Source organism: Brassica napus, chromosome C5 (genome assembly GCF_020379485.1).
Source record: "Brassica napus cultivar Da-Ae chromosome C5, Da-Ae, whole genome shotgun sequence".
Taxonomy (NCBI): domain Eukaryota; kingdom Viridiplantae; phylum Streptophyta; class Magnoliopsida; order Brassicales; family Brassicaceae; genus Brassica; species Brassica napus.
In genome coordinates, this window is record NC_063448.1 from 44098631 (window position 1) to 44119077 (window position 20447).

General features: G+C 36.6%; 1 protein-coding gene across 1 annotated transcript; it reads right to left on the reverse strand.

The window, feature by feature from the left end:
- Positions 1–1756: 1756 nt before the first annotated feature.
- LOC106417218 lies at positions 1757–20447 on the reverse strand. The gene is made up of 5 exons (XM_048757521.1): positions 20261–20447; positions 19597–20125; positions 17856–19281; positions 16912–17800; positions 1757–2700 (listed from the first exon to the last, which is right to left on the reverse strand). Exons 1-5 carry the CDS (start codon positions 20445–20447, stop codon positions 1757–1759), a joined length of 3975 nt encoding a protein of 1324 aa, XP_048613478.1.

The following is a 20447-nucleotide window of genomic DNA, read 5'->3' on the forward strand; positions in this document are numbered from 1 at the left end:
GTTGGTCTCTTTCCTTAATGTGAATCTGCTGCTATCTGTATATAATCTCTGTGTTTGTTACCTTATTAATAGGAAGGTGCGCAGGTCCCTGAAGCATCGCAGCCTGAAGTTGTGGCAACGGGATCTGATGTCAAAGTTGATAACACTTCCTCTGTAAGAGGCGCCATCTACATCTGATGGTTCACTTGCCGGACGTAGAGCATCAGCCAGTGAGCAAGTTGCAGAATGCACCGAAGAAACCACGTTTGGAATGAGTCTACTATGAGAAACAACCACGTCTTCTCTTTATCAAATAATTGCTTTTGTATCTTTCAATTTCTTTTGAACCAATTTCCCTTTTTATAATACTCAATGTGGTGGTTGTTTTAATTAGTAATAAGTCATCTTTTCAATTTTCTTTAGTTCTATTTCTCCTTTTTAAACTTTCAAATTTCTTTAGCTTTATTTTTCCTTTTTAAACTCTACGTGGTGGTGGTGGTTGTTCCAATTAGTAATGCAAATCATTTTCAGAATTGGATCTGTGAAGTCAATAGTCATGCACCCTTGCATAGAACGTTCAAACTTGCAATGCTTATAAAACCGTTTAGGCTACAGAAAAATGTTTACTTTCCAATTGCACCCATAAACAACATGCGGCTCGCAACACATATTTTGCCTCAACATCTATGATGTTCAGGGCAAGCTTAGGAATACTAAACTAAAAATAATTAATTCACAATTATACAATCAAAAGTTCACACACCGAACTTTTTAAGCACATAAGATTTAAAACAATAACATTGAAAAAACACGACAACCGTTGCGTCCAACGTATTGGCCACTAAGCAACTTCAAACCAAAGTCATACACTACGGTCACTAATCACTATCAATTGGATCGGAAAAAAATATCATTTTTAACATATTTTCGTCTTCATTCTTTTTAACATATTTTCTTTATTAAGACCATAAAGTAAATTATAAATTTGTTTACAAATAAAACATACAAATCCGGCGCGTATATTTTTGTGAATCTCAACATTAAATGGGGGTTTTTCTCCCTTCTCTTTGCGCCATGTCAGCACGGAGGGAGGGGGCATTCGCCGACACGTGTCGCTCAGCCAGAGACCCGCGTCTTTCCCTTCTGTTCGTGTTTTTTTTTGTGTTTTAATGAGAACTGGGCTTTAAGTTAATTGGTTTGTTTTGGCCCGTTAGACACAAAGGTGTTTAGGATTCGTCGGCTTCTTCTTCCAGAAGCGACCTCTTCGATGTAGCTCACGAAATCAAACCGTCGCCGAGCTCTGTAACGCCTCCCAAACCATTAATCCTTTCTTTACTCTGATTTTTCCTCAATTAATCCACCCCGCCCATATTAATCAAACAAAATACCTCTTCACCAGTTTCCTCTATAAATGTCTCTCATTTCTTCGATGGTGAATACAACCCAAACGATTTCGCAAACGATTTCGCTGCTCTCAGATCTCTTAGAAACACAAAGAGTTATAAGAACAACTTTTCTTATTAGCTTTAGAAACTACTCAAAACTAAAGCTCTCAATATGTTTCTCTCAGATCATATGGAACACCTCTCCATTAGACCTATATTTATATGAAAGACAATTCCCTTTAACATGTGGGATATGGAAAACACAAACCTAACCTAAATAGAAACTTCATTTTCCTATTTCTAGGTTTCCTTATTGTGTTTATCTTAACATATTAAACATCTAATAATATGTTAAGTTTCCACAAGCTTGGAATTATCCAACATTCACCCCCTTAATTCCAACTTGAATTAGGGAGATCAATTTCTTGAACTCCGATTAAGCTCCTCATTTGCTTGAACATAATCCCTGCTAATGGCTTGGTAAGGATGTCAGCCTTCTGCTCAACACTCGGCACATGCTCCAATTCGATATGCCCGTTCTCCACACACTCAAGAATGAAGTGATACTTCTTGAGTACATGCTTACTCCTTCCATGGAAAACTGGATTCTTGGTTAGAGCAATGGCTGATTTGTTGTCGATCCTAAGCTTGACTCTCTCGCCTTCTTTGCTTAGTATCTCACTCAACAATTCCTTGATCCATATAGCTTGCTTCGCTGCTTCTGTTGCTGCCATGAATTCTGCTTCGCATGATGACAATGCAACCGTCTGCTGCTTCTGCGACGTCCAAGTAATCAGTGATGAACCGTAGTAGAATGCATGTCCTGACGTGCTTCTCCCGTCATCGAGATCAATGTTGTGACTGCTGTCACTATAACCAACGACACTCCTTGACCCATCTCTCTTGAAGAACAGACCGTAGTTTGTTGTTCCTTTCACATATCGCAATATGTGTTTGATGGCTTGTCCGTGAGAGTCTCTCGGATTGTGCATGTATCTGCTAAGAACACCTACTGCGTAACACAGGTTGGGTCTTGTGTGAAGCAGATACCTCAAACATCCTATGATTCTTCTGAACTCGGTAGCATCTATCTCTTGCTCATCTTCAGCTTTTGAGATCTTCAAATTCGCCTCCATTGGAATTTGAGTTGCGTTACACGCTTCCATCTTTGTGTCACGCAGGATTCCTTGAGCATACCTCCCTTGTTTTATTCTGATTCCGTCTGCTCCTTGAATCACCTCTATGCCAAGGTAGTATGTTAGCTTACCTAGACCTGACATCTCGAACTTTTTAGACATCTCCTCCTTGAATTGCCTAATCACCTTAAGTGAAGTTCCTGTCACAAATAGATCATCAACGTAGATGGCAATGATCAAGACGTCTTCTCCTTCAGTCTTGCAGTACACTGATGGTTCCTTCGTGCACTTCTCAAATCTCATCTCCTTGAGAACCTGATCGAGTTTCACATTCCATGCCCTGGGTGTCTGGCGTAACACATGCAACCTATTGTGTAGCACACAAACTCGATCCTCTTCTCTTTTCTTCTCAAAAGCCGACACGTGTCGCTCAGCCAGAGACCCGCGTCTTTCCCTTCTGTTCGTGTTTCTTTTGTGTTTTAATGAGAACTGGGCTTTAAGTTAATTGGTTTGTTTTGGCCCGTTAGACACAAAGGTGTTTAGGATTCGTCGGCTTCTTCTTCCAGAAGCGACCTCTCCAATGTAGCTCACGAAATCAAACCGTCGCCGAGCTCTGTAACGCCTCCCAAACCATTAATCCTTTCTTTACTCTGATTTTTCCTCAATTAATCCACCCCGCCCATATTAATCAAACAAAATACCTCTTCACCAGCTTCCTCTATAAATGTCTCTCATTTCTTCGATGGTGAATACAACCCAAACGATTTCGCAAACGATTTCGCTGCTCAACACAGTCCGGCTTCTGAGGTTTTGGAGTCCCATCATGTGAAGAAAGGAAGCGAAATCATTGGGTTGACATGCTGTCCGTAGACAAGCAGGTGATGCCCGCAACCACAACTATTCTCAAATTATCCCTGAATTCTATGGAGAATTAAAGGTTTGTTTAGATCGGTTACCTAGAACACTGTCTTCTCTTTTAAAATCAGGGTTTTTCTACCCGTTTTGCGCAGATGTTTTTGACACTGTCGGGCTTTGTTGTCATATTGATGAAGAACATCCTGTTAAGGCCAAGAACGGGGTAAATTAACGATCATCAAACCCTTCTTTTAAAATGTTACGTCGCTGGAGACATGACTGTCTGATGCTTAGGTTTATTCATGTCTTAGCTTTAGCTTTTTTCAGATGTTACAGAAAACTAGGTTCCTTTTATAAAGTTCGAAGCTTTGCTTAAAATTCAAAATTTTGTGATAATAAACTTTTCTGCATACCTCATGTGTCTTCTTATCAGATGAGTCCTTAGCCTTATGAATCCAGTTTTTAGTATTTCGTTAAATTGAGTATTTTTCATTAGCTGACAGTCACTAAATTAGTGATCTTTCATGTTCCAGATCATACTTATCTGTTTTATATTAAACTTTGCGTTGAAAAAATGTGATCTTTGTTCTCTCTCAGTTCTGTCCTGTATAAAGAGGGTGGGATTGGATATAGTCAGCTTTAAGATATCCTTTCAACTTTTTATGCTTTGATCTGATCCCTTTGTTCTGTCTATAAACGAAGTCATGTTGTTTTTCTGTTTTGAACTGAGGCCTCTATTTTCTCTTTAAACGTAGTCATGTCTTTTTTCTAAGGAAAAAAAAAATTCTTCTGTAGTAATTTTCCAACAAAGAGGAACAAAGGCTTTTTGTCACAATATTTCTAAATAATATTCATCTTTTTGTTGTGACAGGTTCTGTTCTATGGGCGGGAAGTTAATGGGATCGATACACATCGTCGTTTTTTGTGCCTCACTACATGAGCGAACGAAGGAAGGTGGATCAATGATGAATTATCTTCTTCTGTTTTCATTTAATAGTATACTTGGAGGCACTGCACAGCATCACCTCCATACTTCAACAACAAGAATCCAAAATATCGAAACTTGCACATTCCTCATTGAGCTGCAGCTTAGCATGCCTTATACAAATTGAGAGATCGACTTATCTACATGGGAGGTATAAGAAGCACATCATCATCATGTAGCAACATGTATCCTAAATTTCACTTCCTCTACTACAATCGTTTCTCCTCGCCGTTTTCTCAAGCTATTGCGGTTCTACCTTATCTAGATAGAGAGTTCACCAGCTAAGTGGCAGGAGAAAAATGTGTTCGGAAAATACGTACTACTTAGAAGAGTACCTAAATGATATCAAATATTAAAAATTCTCTAGACCGATAGCTTTAACTCAGGTCATTTACCAGTTTTGAGCTGAATGTAACTAATAACAGATGAATATCGTCTTTAATTTTTCACGGTTCGTAGAGGGCAATATACTTTAGTAAATATCCAAAGGGTCAGGAGAACGAAGAACGAAGATTATTTAATTGATGTTAACACTAATGCTGCAGTGTCACTATCTTTCTTCTTTGATTTCTGATCAACTAAGAATATTAGGAAGTTGGCGTTAGACCAACACCTCGTAAAAGGCAAAAAGGTTTCTAGAAATATTTCTTAAATGATATAAAGCAACTAAATTTAGTTACCAGATATTAAGTAATCACGGGTTATAAGACAAACTGGAATACAGAAGTTAACTTTGGAAGAAAACTAAATTTTGTATTGGAAGAGGAACAAATTTGAAGAAACTCGTCAACTTTCTCTTTCTTATGACCAGTGCCTCGGGTAAGGAAAATTGAAACATTCGCATACAGCATCAGATTTTTACAAAAATTTAAGGGCATCATTTTTTACTAATCTTATATAAAGTCCAGGGCATAAAATAATTAAAAGATTAAATTTATGATGAACACTTGAGTTTTTTAGATAACAAAATGAAGACAGTTATTAATTATTAAAAAAATAGAATGGTTAAAGTGGTTTATGATATACTTTTAGTGCTAAAACAAATAAAATTTCACATTTGTTTGAATATTTTATCTATAAAATATTAATATTAATTATAATTTTATAATTAATTTTTAAAAAATTTCAAACTAAAATAAATATTTTTTGTAATTAATATTTTGTTTGTTATTTTAGTTTACATGTTTGTACTCTGTAGTAATAAGTATTATTATTTTTAATGCAGAAGTTTTTATAAAATATTTTTTCAAAGCACGGCTCTGCCTATGACATATCTGCTTTTAGATTCTCCAACGAATTTGATATTTCCCCAGGCCTTTGCAAACTCAACAAAAAGATTGTTTAATGTTTTGGTATCAAGACCTGCAGATTATGATGGACATTTTTTCTTAAGAGTTAAGACCATGATTGTGGTAAGATATAAACACGTGTTCCTTAAAAGTTCTATAGAATGTCTAGCTAGACTCACAACATACAAAATGGTCTAATATATTATATCTACAACTGAATATATCGTAATCTACCGCTACTAAATACAGAGACATGCCTTCTAATGATGATAAATGATAAGATTAGATATTTTTATGAGGGGGTGGGGAATTAGTAACAAGTAGAAAATATAGATTTTAAAAGCATATAACATATTAAATTAAGATAAAATTTATATAAGAAATCTCGGGCACCCCCGGGAAAACCACTAGTTCAAAATAAAAGAAGCTCCACATCGAAACAAAAAGAAACTTATCCGAGAGTAGCAGTAATTGTTAGGAATGTGGGAATCAAATCAATTTTATACTGAAAAAGAATATTTATAAGTTGTATTCCGAATATTGTGTGTTTAACACAAAAACATATAGACAGAAACGAATGAGCTGGGAAAAACGTGTGGGAGAAGAGAGAAGCACGTGCACCAACGACAGTGCAGGGTTGACTGGAGACCGTAGGGTCGTGGAGAGCGCACTGTTCTCTACACACGCCTGTACCCACATTTCCTCTCCACCGACAGACGACGTCGTTTGGTGTCTTAACCATGAGAAATAAAATCATTTAATCAAGTGTAGTGATTTTGATACCATGCATGGTTTTCCGTCGTCAGTGTTTTTTTTTGAAAATAAAAGGGTTAAACCGGATCTATTAAAAACATAGACATAATCATGGGTGGAAGGTGCAACCCACAGATGGATTCTCTCCCGGATATTCAAATGGGCCGTAAACATGGACCCATATCCGTCGTCAATGTTTAAATTATTGATTATAAAGTTCTTGTAAGTACTCAACTAATACACTAGTTAACTGTAGACTCATGGTACTGTTTTATTGTCTCGGATATGATTTTTTTAATCGTAAAGATATGAACAAACTGTTTTATTTTTTCGTCTTTTTTGAAAGTTCACTACAACAAAACATTACACATTTTGACCATATTTGGGACTAACCAAAATGGTCGAAAATAATTGTGACCACATTCTGACCAGTTCATGATAATAAGAAAAACGGTTAAAAAATGGTTAGAATTTATTAACCAAAATATATAGTCAAAAAATGGTCAAAAAATATATCACATTTTGACCACATTCCTGACCACCCAGAATGGTCAAAAATAGTTATGACCAAATTCTAACTATTTTATGATGAATAACAAATATGGTCAGAAAATGGTTAGAATTTTTTAACCGAAAATATAGTCAAAAAGTGGATAGAAAATTTTGACCATATTCTTACCATTTTCCAAGGATATATGTAGTTTAACCTAGATCGTAGATCGTAGATCGGTGTTTCTCATTCTTATTTGTTCAGCTTTTGTTTTCAAGCGGCGTTAAATTTCTTTCCAATTTATTTTTTTTACTGATTTTCTTTTAATCCAAAGACCTTCACATCCCTTTTTTATTTTCTACTCTGCTACTTCATCACCATGAGGTCCATGACCTCTCTTTCCTTCATTGTAGGTCAGGTGGAAAAGCTTCAGTGTTGATGCTTTCAACGTCATTGTTCCTCTACCTCTTCCAAGGTGAGATCAATATTTTGTGTTTAAAGGACTGTTATTTAGTGTCATACTTTGTAAACGAGTATAAAACCGAACTTGATTAATATACCTAAATCTGGTTACATCATGTTTGGTTTTTGTTTTTCGTTTTCCAGTCTCATATTAATTAATTTAGTTTTTGTTAAGATTCGAGAAAAGATTTACGAGAATGTGTTGTCTATTTCTTATTGCTTACACCATTATATATAGTGGTTCATACAAGGTGGAGTCAAAGGGAGAATTGATTATAAAGATACTCTACATAATGACATGGTCAAACTCATAAAGACATAAGGTTGAATGGGTCTTCCATGTGGCTAGATGTAAACCCCCAATGGACTCTAGTCTTGAACTTGTTTGGTCTAGGTTATGGACCATCCACTTCATGATTCATAACACTCCCCCTTGGATGCCATAACCATATAGGGTTTGTAACATGCTAATGTTACCTCATTAAAACCTCTTCCGGAAAATCCAAAACCCAATGTGGTAAAAAGGAAAACCAGATAAAGGAAAAAGAGTACAACACACATTACTCCCCCCGATTTGGACATCACTGAAGGTCCTTGAGTCTACGCGTGCCAATCTTGTTGCGTGAACTTCCTGAATGTGCAAGAAGGCAATGATTTGGTGAAGAGGTCGGCTGAGTTTTCACTAGACCGGATCTGAAGGACGTTGACCTCTCCAGCTTTCTGCAACTCATGGGTAAAGAAGAACTTTGGTAGAATATGTTTGGTTCGGTCACCTTTGATATACCCGTCTTTAAGTTGAGCAATGCAAGCTGCATTATCTTCATATATGATGGCCGGACCCGTTGGGTCGCATATGGACGCATAATGTGGTCCTATACCTTTTGTTCAAAGATGAACTTCGATCTTATAGCTTATCTTTATGATAGCTTATTCATTCATACCACAGCTTGGTTGGTTCATGCTGAGAATTTGACCAACCATAAGTATTACCAAAATTTGGCTAATTTGTGGTGATGGTCTATAACATTTTCTAAGGTTTAATGAATAATCATTTAACTTATCTTAGGCTGGTTAGTATAAAACACAAAGAATTTAAAATTCATCTATGGACTTATTTGAATTGTTCTTATAGAACTCTTCACTTGCTTACATGTAGTAATTTAATTCAGTCCATGAACAACTTTAGGAAAATGCTGTTCAAGAGAACTTCTTTTCTCATCTTTTGATTCTGAGCTCAATACCGTTTGGTAAACCTTTTGGTACCAATAATATTATCATCATCATCCAGTGAGTCATATATAGCATACTACATCTTTTGAATTTCTTCCAGACATCATATGTAGTGAAATATGTAGTAGTATCCACCACATTGGATTATATAGACCTTTCCCGGTCTGTCTCACGATTTATCCTTCTTTCAGGATTTATATATTCACTGGGCATCATATGGCGTTTACATATTCATGGCCAATACAATACGCCTTTTATATATCACTTTAAACCCCACGTTTCTTTCATTATTCATTATGAGTACTCTTGTGTGGGTTTATGATCCTCGATACATATCTTTGTATTCATGTGCTACATACTTGCGCATTTTCTATGAATGTATGTGTCGACACACTTATATATATATATATATATATATATATATATATATATATATTTCCTTTTAGTTCCAGACATGGTATAAATCAATTTGAGATTTCATTATCTAGGACCTTAATAACCTTATAACTTGGCGTCCCAAGCTATATGGTATGGTACCTAGTTGTTCAGCTGGCCAGCCTTATATCTCAATGTCTGGAATGGTTTCCTTTAATAAAACTCGGATTTTATCTCATGCACCTTTCTTTCTTTCCGAGGTTCCTTAGAATTTATGGAACTTTATTTGGAACATTTATTTGGTCTATCTTATATAGACTTTGTAGCAACTTGGTTGTGTCTTTAAGACATCAAAACCGTGTGGTGCTAAGCTGGGATGACATAGTCATTCTTTCTCTCGGGTCAATGTGTCTGGCATTTTATTTTGCTATCATTGTAGCATATGGACGTCTATAAATTATTTTCTAGTCCGAGGATCTTTGCCAAGACATTGATGGTTGATACCAGATGGTAGATACCATTCTTTATCATTCTTTATACCAGCTTATTACTTTTCTCCTTTCATTGTTGGATATTCGGATTCATAAACCTTATGTAATCCTTGTTCCTTGGCCTATAATTAGATCACCCATTTTGGCTCAAGGTTTCTTTTAAACTTATGGAGAAAGTATATTCATAATATATATCCAACATATATTCCCAATCCTCTTTATGAGATTCTAAGATCACATGATCTTAGATGGCACATATATTTGTGGTGGATTCTTTCATAATATCTTAAGATGATATATGTCTGGACTCATGACCCGTATCAGTCTGAGGTGGGAATATCTATGATCACTTATATGGCCTGATATAATTACTATGGCCTGATGCAGGTTCATTCTTTTATAACTCATGGTGTCCCCAAGCATATGGACTTTTAGAATTTGAACCTTATAGGTAATGGTCTTTATATCAAATTCAACCAATATGTAATATGGTTGTGGACCATGTTTCACGGATTTTAGTATGGTCATGTATCATGGGATTTGTCCTCACTCCCCCTCATGAACATACTCAAATTCGTGGTGCTTGGGACAATAAATTCCCTTGTGCATAGATATATTGCACACACGTGAGATCTTATGGGATAACATTTGTGCCCTTTTAAATATTTGCATCATAATCCGAATGGCTAAGTATGGTAATGCCATCTAAGTGATAAATTTCGTGGGTTAATCAAACATGATTGCCCTGGCTATTTGCCTAATATCATATTGATCACTAGATCAATAGAGAATGTAGTCTCGACCACTTAGGCGATTTTACTTTAGGTACTCTTATTTCCTTTTGTCCATTGTTGGAAACCATTTTTTCTTCTTAATTCAATGGACCTTATAGGGTGAATATAATGCCATTTAGGCAAAACCTTGGTCGAGCTTCTTTTCCTTTCTTTCAAGGAATGTCCAGTTGAGTTCAAGAGTATTTTATAACTGAGCCTGGATGGCAGAGCATGTCGTGCCCTTTGTCAAAGGTTTCTTTGAACTCTTTGGAAAAGTGAGTTGGGGTATTAATCCTCAATCATATTTATCTTGGCACAATAAAGGCATATAGATATAGTTTCTTATCAAACAACAGTTTGAATAAGATAATGATGAACTCAAAGTAATTCATTTTATTAATGAAGTCGTGTATAAAGCAAAGTATCAAAGCAATTCATGAAACATAAACTCAGGAAACATGAAAATGAGAATGTCAAAAGACAATTATATAATATGGCCTTCACAATGCATGTGTTGCCATATGGCGCTCAACTTCAGCTTCATCAGCTATAGGAGGCCTCATCTCATTATTCTTTAGCTCAATGTATCTTTTCTGAAGCTTGTCAAATCTGTTGATGGTATCTTTGATTTTCTGCTTTCTTTGTTCAGAAGCCAAAAGATATGACAAAAGGTCATTATAAGTGGTGAACTCTTAGCCGTGTGTAGCAACAGCACATCCTTTGGATGGAATGTGGAGTAGGTCTTATATAATAAAGAATAATGTGTTATCCTTTCACCACATAGTTCAAGACTATAAGCAATATCCATCAGAGCAGAATTATATTTGTCCACGGATTCAAAATCCTGGAATCTGAGGATCTCCCATTCATGGTTGGCCTTTTGCCACGATACCGGTTTGAACCTTTTCCTTAACTGTAACCAAAGGTCACAAGGATCCTCAACATGGAGATACATGTCTCTTAATTCCTCAGTGAGATGATAACGAATAATCGTTATAGCTCTATGCCTTTCACTGTCAATGATATCATTGTACTCATTGATGCATTGTCCGAGTCCTCTGGATCTCAGGGCAACAAGAGTATTCTTTACCCATTCTAGGTAATTATCTCCAGAGAGATTTAGGGCAGAGTAATCTGAGGGTTCAAATCTCGACATCTGAATATTTAACGAGTAATTCAAGCACTCAGAATTCTATGTAAGCAATAGAATAAATCAATGTATATGATTTCAATAAGGCTTTCCCCCAAATCATATAATCTATTTGCTTAAGCAATCTTAGTATGAGAATGATCAATTGATCATTGCATCTAGTAATCCTTTTAATTAGAATTCAAATTGGATTGATTATATATATAGGGTATTAAGGCCCTTTAGAATTTGAATAAGGATTAATCATCATTTTAGTAAATGAGATCAAGCAAGATGGATGAAATCAAGCAAATGCATGGATCAAGAAATAGTTGAATGCATGTTCAGAACTAAGCATTGGACTTAAACAATATATATGTGATTCCTAATGCATGAGGATATTTGGTTTTCAAAGATCATAAAGCAAAAACCGATTCCTTTCCCCTTTTACAGGGTAAACCAAGACAACAAAATTTTATAATTTTCAGGATATGTCTAGAAAAAATTCAATTAGATTTTCAATCAATCGGTTTCAAAGCTGGTTTATGTTTTCAAATTAAACAAATATGCTTAACTTTAAAAATAACCGATTTAATCTAATTAGATGCAAGCAATATGAACCAATTTAGATTTTATTTTAAATGCCCCATGGTTAGAATGATCTATTATATGTATGCATGCTCAATTTTAATAAAACTATATGACAAGCGGATGCATGGAAATGATCAGTTCATGATATGTGTATGATCTAACAATTTACTAATCCATGTTTGATCTAATAGATGCTATCAGATATGTATATATGATCAGTATATAATACAATCATCACAAAATCAGTTTTCAAGGTTGGCTTTTAGATCAAGATAAATTTATATCATTTGTTCAAACTATAATGAACCGATTTCAAGGCCGGTTTAGATTTAGATAAATTTTGACAAACAACTATGTGATCAAATGATTTCAACTTAGTATTTATTTTAGCCTATGTCATAACTATTTAAATCAAGACTATATGTTATAATATTTTGATAAATACTACCTAGTCAAATATATGCATTTAAAACAATCATAAAATTTTTAAATTTTGATCAGTTACAATATAAAACATCAATGGTCAAAGATATGCATTGATTAGGATTTAAGTTTTGATATCTTTGGGTTTGACTGAAAGATTATGGCTGAAAAGATTGTGGCCGGAAAAGGTCGTGGCCGGAAAAATCATGGCTGGATTTGGATTTAGGGGTTCAGCCAATTATTGCTTAGAGTTTAGGGGATTGATAAAAATCAAGCAAAAAGGATTTAGGGAATTGATATGTATAATGGCCATCAAGATACATATCCGGTTATAAAACAAACAAGGGGATTTGAGATTTTGATGTGGATAAGGGCCGATTTGGATCGGTAAGCACATCGAATGGGATTAAGATTTTGATGGCCAGCTTATTCATCCGGCTATACAGCCGGTAATACGGCCAAACAAAGATTATGGGTTTCAATCCTTTAGTCAATCCGGATTTAAGGCCGGATCAAAATAGGAGAAAGGGGAACCGATTTTAAGGCTTGCTAGCTAAAAAGGGTTTATGATTTTCTCTAATATCTTTTATAATTTCAAATAGTTCTTAGAAACAAGATTCATATAGATCTTAGATTATTAATAAGTTTTATAAGTTCTTAGAGATTCTTAGATCGTTAGAGATTCAAATAATTTTAGAATCAAGATTCATATAGATCTTAGATTCAAGATTAATATTTGTGATAATTTTAGATCTATAGATTTTTATAAGTTTTATGATTCAAATAGATCTAATAATCAGGATTCAGATATGTGGTGTTCTTAGATTTTATGGATAGATTAGTTTACCTTTTTAGAAAACACCAAATTGATCTGAATGGACCACCGTGAGAGAGAGCTAATCCGCAGATGAGCTGGTTGAGAGAGAGGTGGAGGTCCTGGCCGGAAAACCGTGAGAGGGATAGACTTGGCCGGCGGAGCAAGGCTGAGGGCCGGAAGAGATAGCCGGAAAAGAGATGATCGCCGGCGGATGGGATTGCTCAGGTGGAGAGAGTCTCGTGCTGATAACGTGTTAAGATTTGAGAAAAGATTTGTGAGAATGTGTTGTCTATTTCTTATTGCTTACACCACTATATATAGTGGTTCATACAAGGTGGAGTCAAAGGGAGAATTGATTATAAAAATACTCTATATAATGACATGATCAAACTCATAAAGACATAAGGTTTAATGGATCTTCCATGTGGCTGGATGTAAACCCCTAATGAACTCTAGTCTTGAACTTGTATGGTCTAGGTTATGGACCATCCACTTCATGATTCATAACAATTTTTCAATTGTAGTAGTTTGAGCATGAATGTTTTTAATCTAGTTCTAATTTATATTATCATTTTTTCAAAACACAACTAGGACGGATCAGTTGATTGAGACCATGGAGAAAAACAAGACTAAAGAAGATTTTTTTTGACATTTATTTCATATTTATTCAATTTTCAGTATTTAATGGTCAAAAAGATTAACAAAAAAGTGGTCAAAAATCCATCAGTAAATAGATAATTATTTTTGACAATTTTCTAACGTTTGTTTTGACGACATTTTTGATCTTTTAATATAGTCAAAATTTTCTGGCCATTTTCCGATCGTTGTCAATTTTTGACAGAGTTTTTTTGACGATTTTACATGGTCAAAATATGGTCATAATAGAGTGTTTCTAACCATTTTCTAATGCAATTGGTGGTCAGAAATTGAACTATTTCTTGCAGTGGTTGATATACCAACAAATTGTTGCAATCTTGAAACCTTACAGTAATAATGCTTGTGAAACGCCAAACCATGAAATATACAATATAGTTCAGTTTTTACTTTTAAAAAGGTACGAATTTAAATGATCATGGTTACATTCGTTTCTTCACTATGAAATAATGGATGATACGTGTCGAGCAGCTAAAACAAGCATATTAGCATAGTATTTTATACATCAAGCAATTATAAGTTACCTAATTGATTAATCCCATAACACTATGACATTTACGTGTGTGTGAACTTACCACTACACTAGGCATATATACCAAGGGCTAAAAGACAACATTATTAGATCATATATTCATATGTATGTATAAGTGGAAAAAACGAGAATTGCGACGAATTGTCAAATTATATTGCAACAATGGACCGAACCTCTCTTTTTAGATCGGTACAAAACATATAGATAACAATATATTTCAAAATCAAACCAGCCGTACCAAACAAAACATCCAACTCAGGTTAGCCTAACTAAAGATAAAAAAGGAGAGAATAATAAAGTAAAAATGGGCCGAGTGTGCAAGCGTGGTGAGAAAACGAGGGAGGAGTGGACGAAGCTGGACCAGCTTCGAAACATTCCTGTCTTCATTCTTTGACCTTTGACTCTCTCCATTACCACATGCATGAGAGACCGTGACAATTATTCTGATGAGATCTATGTATATGTTGGTTTTGGACGAACTACGGTTTAATCATAGAGTTCAGTAGATTTTTTTTCTTTCTAAAAAGAATTGTCGAGGTGGAACTCTGGATTTGTCGATTTCTGATATTCTTGGTTTCTCTCTGCTCTGTTTGTTGTGCCCCATTATATTCTCCTTCGTGGCAGCGCGTGGAGTCTGGTGGTGGTGACGCAAGTCCGTCCCGCCAGATGCTTGTGGCAGCGTGTTAGTGAGTGTTAGTTCCGGTCTGCTTAAGCTTCGCCTTTAGCTTCGGATGTTCGTCACCCCTTAAATCGGAATGATCTCAGTGGTTGTGGCCTGCTCTGTCTCTTCCACTTCTCGATAATCCTTCAGCTTTGTGTTCGTGACTAGAGGGCGGTTAACGGTTCGAGTTATGTTCGTGGTGTATTAGTTAGGCCCTGGTTCCGAGTGTGGCTTCAAATTTATTTCCTCCAGAGAGTTGTCTTTCGATCTGTTATCTATATATGAGTTTTCAGTTAGATGGGTGTATACGGTCTCAGTGGATTGCAAAGGAGGCGGTAATCTCACGCGCAAGATGATGAATGACGGCATCGTCGGCCTACGGCTTCTCCTAGTACCGTCGGTAGTCTCTATTTTCTGGTATGTTTTGGGCTCGGGTTTGGATACTTCGCTAGGGTATGCTTTGTGTTCTTGTTGGAAGCTGTAGGAGCCGTTATAATCAAGGTTCCAAGGCGCTCTTCTTTCAGTAGCTCGTGGCAGCCATCTGATTACATATCTAGTACTTGTGGTTGGTAGGTCCGGCATCGTCTTGTTAGTAAGCTGCTTACTAGTTTGATTTTGTGTTTGCTTTCGGCTTGTTCTTCAATTGTTGTGTAAGGGTTACAACATTCCTTTCTTTTTTTGCTACTTGTTTTCTATATATGTTTGTCAAAATCAAAATTTGGTAATAATAACTTAACATTTTACCAAAAAAAGAAGAGTTCACTAGATTTTTGTATCGACTAATATAACAACTCCTCTTATTAGATCAAACACTCATATATGCATTGTTTTCTTTTACTTCTTAATCGTTAATTTTCCTGGTTGTCTTTAATTAGTCCCGCTCAATCTAATTGCCTTTAATAATATTCTGTCATCAGTTATTACCCAATTATTAATGTCGCTAGGTCCTCTCTCTGCGCGATGCGCGGAAAAGTGCGTTGATAGTCAATTTTTGATTATATGTTTCGATGTTTTTTGTTTGGAATGGAAGAATTTTTTTTCCAAAATATTTGAAAAATTGGTGAGTATGGAGTTTACGCAATTGTTTAAAAGCTAAAAGAGTAGCTAAGTAAACATAATAAATAATGTAAGAAACAGATTAAGTCTTTTGTAGATCAGAAGTTGTGTTGAGGTTCACAAAAAAGAAATAGCCTGAAATTGGTTAAGAATAAGTTAGTAAGCATAAATTTAAGTTAATACAATAATTTTGTTATTTATATAAAAAGGTACATACATGGCTTAGCTGGGAGAAAACTCTGTGTAAGTCCTTCATTTGATTGTATCATTGTTTGGTTGATATGTTGGACATTGTAAATCTGTGAATATAATATTTTATCACAAGACCTCTAAAAAATGATGGGAGTGAAGACTACTAATTTAATTAAAAATATCTTTGTTGGGTGGAAGGCTTTTGAATATTTCTTTGTAGACTATGTTCTTCACTTTCAGCTGGTGGGAATCTTCGGTTTTGATGATCGTTAATCCTGCTTTGCTTGTGACACGTGAGAGGGTCACATAAAGTTGACCATGAGCGAAGACTGGTTTAGGCAGATATAAGATGACCTCTTTTAAACTTTGGTCTTGGCTTTTGTTGATTGTCATTGCATAACACAATCTGATAGGGAATTTCCGCCGACGTAATGTGAACGGTAACTTTGTTTCATCATACAAAAGAACAATTCTTGGGATCAAGACCTCTTTTCCAATGTGGGAGCCAGTGATAATTTCGGCCTTGAGCACGCGATCGCCAATGTGGGTTAAGATCATACGTGTACCATTGCACAATCCCTTTTTTTTATTTATGATTCGCAGAAGCATAACTGGGGCACCAACTTTCAGAGTTAGTTTGTGGGAAGGCAAACCCGAGAATTCCAAGGAATTGAGATATTCAACGGCGTATAATGTATCATTTTGATCTGATGTAGTATCTGATATCTCAAAGCTGTCTGAGCTGAAGTAATCTCTTGATTCCCCGTCGGTCCGTGAGATGGTGTAAGCATTGAGTTCATCGACGGTTTCATTACGTGGTGTGAGTATAGCTTTATCAGTGTAGGAATTATGGGAATTTGTCGGTTTGTTGACTTCTCCATATGCGGCATCAACAACTCCTTTTAATGGATCAACATAACTCTGACGAATCAATGATTTATCAATAGTTATAAATTGGTCATGGTAGCCATCATCCTCATATTCTTGTCCTGATTCTAGACGACCTTCCCCGACCTTGAGAAGCCACTCAGAAAACTCTTTCTCATCCTGATTGACTCGCATATTTGTTTTTAAAGAGAACTTGTGGCAGCTATTCCATAGATATGAATGGCTTATCGAAGCTAAGACAATATCAGCTGTACTACCTTGTGGAATGACTGGTAGGATCTGTCTAAAATCACCACCTAACATAACTGTTTTGCCGCCAAAATTCTGATTCTTTGCGGTTGGATTTTTCATAGACATTATGTCCTTCAACGTCTTGTCTAATGCTTCGAAAGCATGTTTGTGTGTCATAGGTGCCTCATCCCAAATTATGAGGTCCATTTTCTCAATTAGTTCAGCCAGCATTGTACCTGGTTTGATGTTGCATGGCTTATCTTCGTTGAGCTTCAACGGAATATTAAAGCGAGAATGAGCTGTTCTCCCGTTTGGTAGTAGCAATGCGGCTATTCCTAAAGAAGCAACCGGGAGAACGATTTTGTTTTCTTGAGCGAAGTCTGGATATAATGGTTTGGTATAGGAATATTTTTCCTGTGCCCCCTGCGCCATATACAAAGAAAAGTTTTCCATTTTTTTTATCAACAGAGTGTAAGACTGATTCATAGATCGCACGATGCTCGACATTAATTAAGTTGTACTGTTTGGCATGTCTTAGTGTTTTCTCGGCAACATCGTAATCCATTTCCTGGTTCCACAAACTGTTCCCCAATTCTTTTAGCAAAATAGGGTTGATCTTTGGCATCTCTTTAATATCATTTAAAGAGCGATCATGCATGCGCATCAACTTTTCTACTTTTATCAACGTGTATTGCTCTAGGGTCTTATCATCCAGTTCCAGATTTGCGTGACCTAAGATCCTTTGTCTCTTGTGAAGTATGTCCTCGCTCATTGATTTCCACGAGTGTTCCCATAGTCCTTTAGGGCTTGCAACAAAACAGTTGTTTAGGAATGTGACAAACATATCGCGGAGCTGGTATGGGGTGGCTGTTCGAGCACCCTCGGACATACTCTCGAGCCATTCAACATCATTGTCCAAATAGCCTCGGGCGTGGCAAACTGATTTGAAGTCAGGGTATTTCACGTCGTTGTATGTTTTTAGCTCGTCATAACTTCTAGGACCCTTAATCTTATTAATGAGGATTCTCAAATAGTATCGATCACCAGCTGATGGATGGACAGCTACGACTCGCCCAATGGTTTTTCCTTTCTTACGTTCAGTCCACACCTTAGCACTGTTGTTCCATACAAAATATTCAGGAATTTGCACATATGTTAATGTCCGGGCAAACTCTGACCTTCTGCATAAAACCATCCATTCAGTGAACATTGTCTTCTCGATACCTGGTTTGCGGATTACATGGCCGAGGTTATCCGTTGATTTAACCATAATATTATGTTCGCCTTCTAAGTGAATGATAAGCTTCTCAACTGAAGGCTTTCTTTTGTGTATGTGGAATGCGAAAGTCCGCCACATAGAGTCACAAGCTGATAAATATCGGGCTTCGACGTAGTCTTGGATCTCATTGCGTTGCCTGGCGACTTTCTCCTTTGATTCTCCAGATACCATGGCGTCAGATGTAGTTGCTGTATTTTCTTTCTCAATAACAGCTGTTGCTCGGTCAACGCCCTTGGTTATGTACTTGAATAAGTATTTTATTGCGCTTGTACGATTACACCATTCAACATTAATATGAGCTTCGTACTTCTTCAGAAGCTTAATGTTATGAGGTACGACAAATGTGTTGTCTAGTACTGCGCCAGCTTTTAATGTAGACGCATCGTCGTTTCGGCGCCGACGATATAACACATACCCGGATTTGTCAATCGAAGTGTTGTCATTATACGGCCGAGGATACTTTTTTGTGCACACATTATTTTCCATACACGGTGACTTCGAATTAAAGAGCCCACATGGACCATGGATCATGTGTTTTGTGGCTAAGTCATAAGCAGCTGGGTCTTTCTTTTTTTCTGGGAGCCCGGCTGAACTTATTTCATCCACTTCTTCTGCACTCGGTGTTCTGGAAGAGTTTCCCAACCACAATAATATATGTGCATGAGGGAGTCCTCTTTTTTGAAATTTTATTCGGTGGAGAGCTGCTGTGTATGGCTTGAAGAAAGTTTCTGCTTTGAAATCCTTGAGTAGTTGATCTAGCTTCATTTTAAATACCCGACATTCAATATCTTGTCTATCATTCGGAAAATCTCGACCATATCTCCCAATGTGCTCTTTAATCTCGCTCCAGTTAGGATTGACAATCATTGTGATAAACAAATATGGATTGCCAAATTCCCTGCAAATAGCCATCGCATCATGGTATTTTTCCACTAAGTACCGGGGCCCGCCGGTGAAACTTGGCGGCAGTATAAATCTCTGACCAATAATTTTAGCATCAGTGTTACCTTTGCTTACAGCATCAAGGACATTACTGTAAAGCTCGGCTCTCAAAATGTCTTGATTATTCCTCGCCCACCTCAGTCGATCTTCTTCAATTGTTGTATAAACGTCCACAACAAATTGATGGAGGAGACGACCTCCTTTAATCAACGTCATCCCTTGGTTAAGACGTGTCTGAATCTGAGAAGCGTAGTATTGCCGTATGGTTAGGAATTGCCTTGTTCTTGAAGTACCTGTCTCAAGATGTAGGGGGATCTCTCGGTGAAACTCATATTCACCATACGGAAACAAAAGAGGATATTGTAGGCTCATGTATTGAGGGTGATCATCACGTATCTGCTGCAAAGTGTCAGATTGAAACTGGACCACTATATCTCGTACTCCAATTGTTGATGACATATCCCCCACGATAAGACCTGCCACCTCACTCGTACTCGGAAGATCGTATTCTTTCCCCTTCCCTTTATCTGGGACCAACCTAATAACAAACTCTGACTTGACACTTTCGTAGTGGTCTCATGCACGTCGAAAAATCTTAGCTAAACAATTATTTTCGTCAATCATCTCGATGAGGCGTTTCAAGGTTTCCTCATCGAGACTACCTTCTGATGTGGTTTCCCCCATCGTATTTAAGAGGTTTCTAACTTCGTTGCTCGTATCAAATATATAACGCTGGAGATATTCAGGGAGACGGCCTTGTTGCGGTATAAGCGAGCCAATTCTGTCATGAGTTTGACCTTGGATCCGTATAGTGTATGGACCAGGCGCATGGACCACACTATAATCCAT

What these genes read in the sequence shown, in the direction of transcription:
- LOC106417218 (XM_048757521.1), bottom strand. Translation starts at nt 20,447, where the DNA reads ATGGATTATAGTGTGGTCCATGCGCCTGGTCCATACACTATACGGATC. An exon ending in AGTTTCACCGGCGGGCCCCG is followed by an intron (nt 19,282 to 19,596) that starts GTACTTAGTGGA and finishes AAACTCTTCCAG; the next exon opens with AACACCGAGTGCAGAAGAAG. An exon ending in ATCGTGCGATCTATGAATCA is followed by an intron (nt 17,801 to 17,855) that starts GTCTTACACTCT and finishes TATATGGCGCAG; the next exon opens with GGGGCACAGGAAAAATATTC.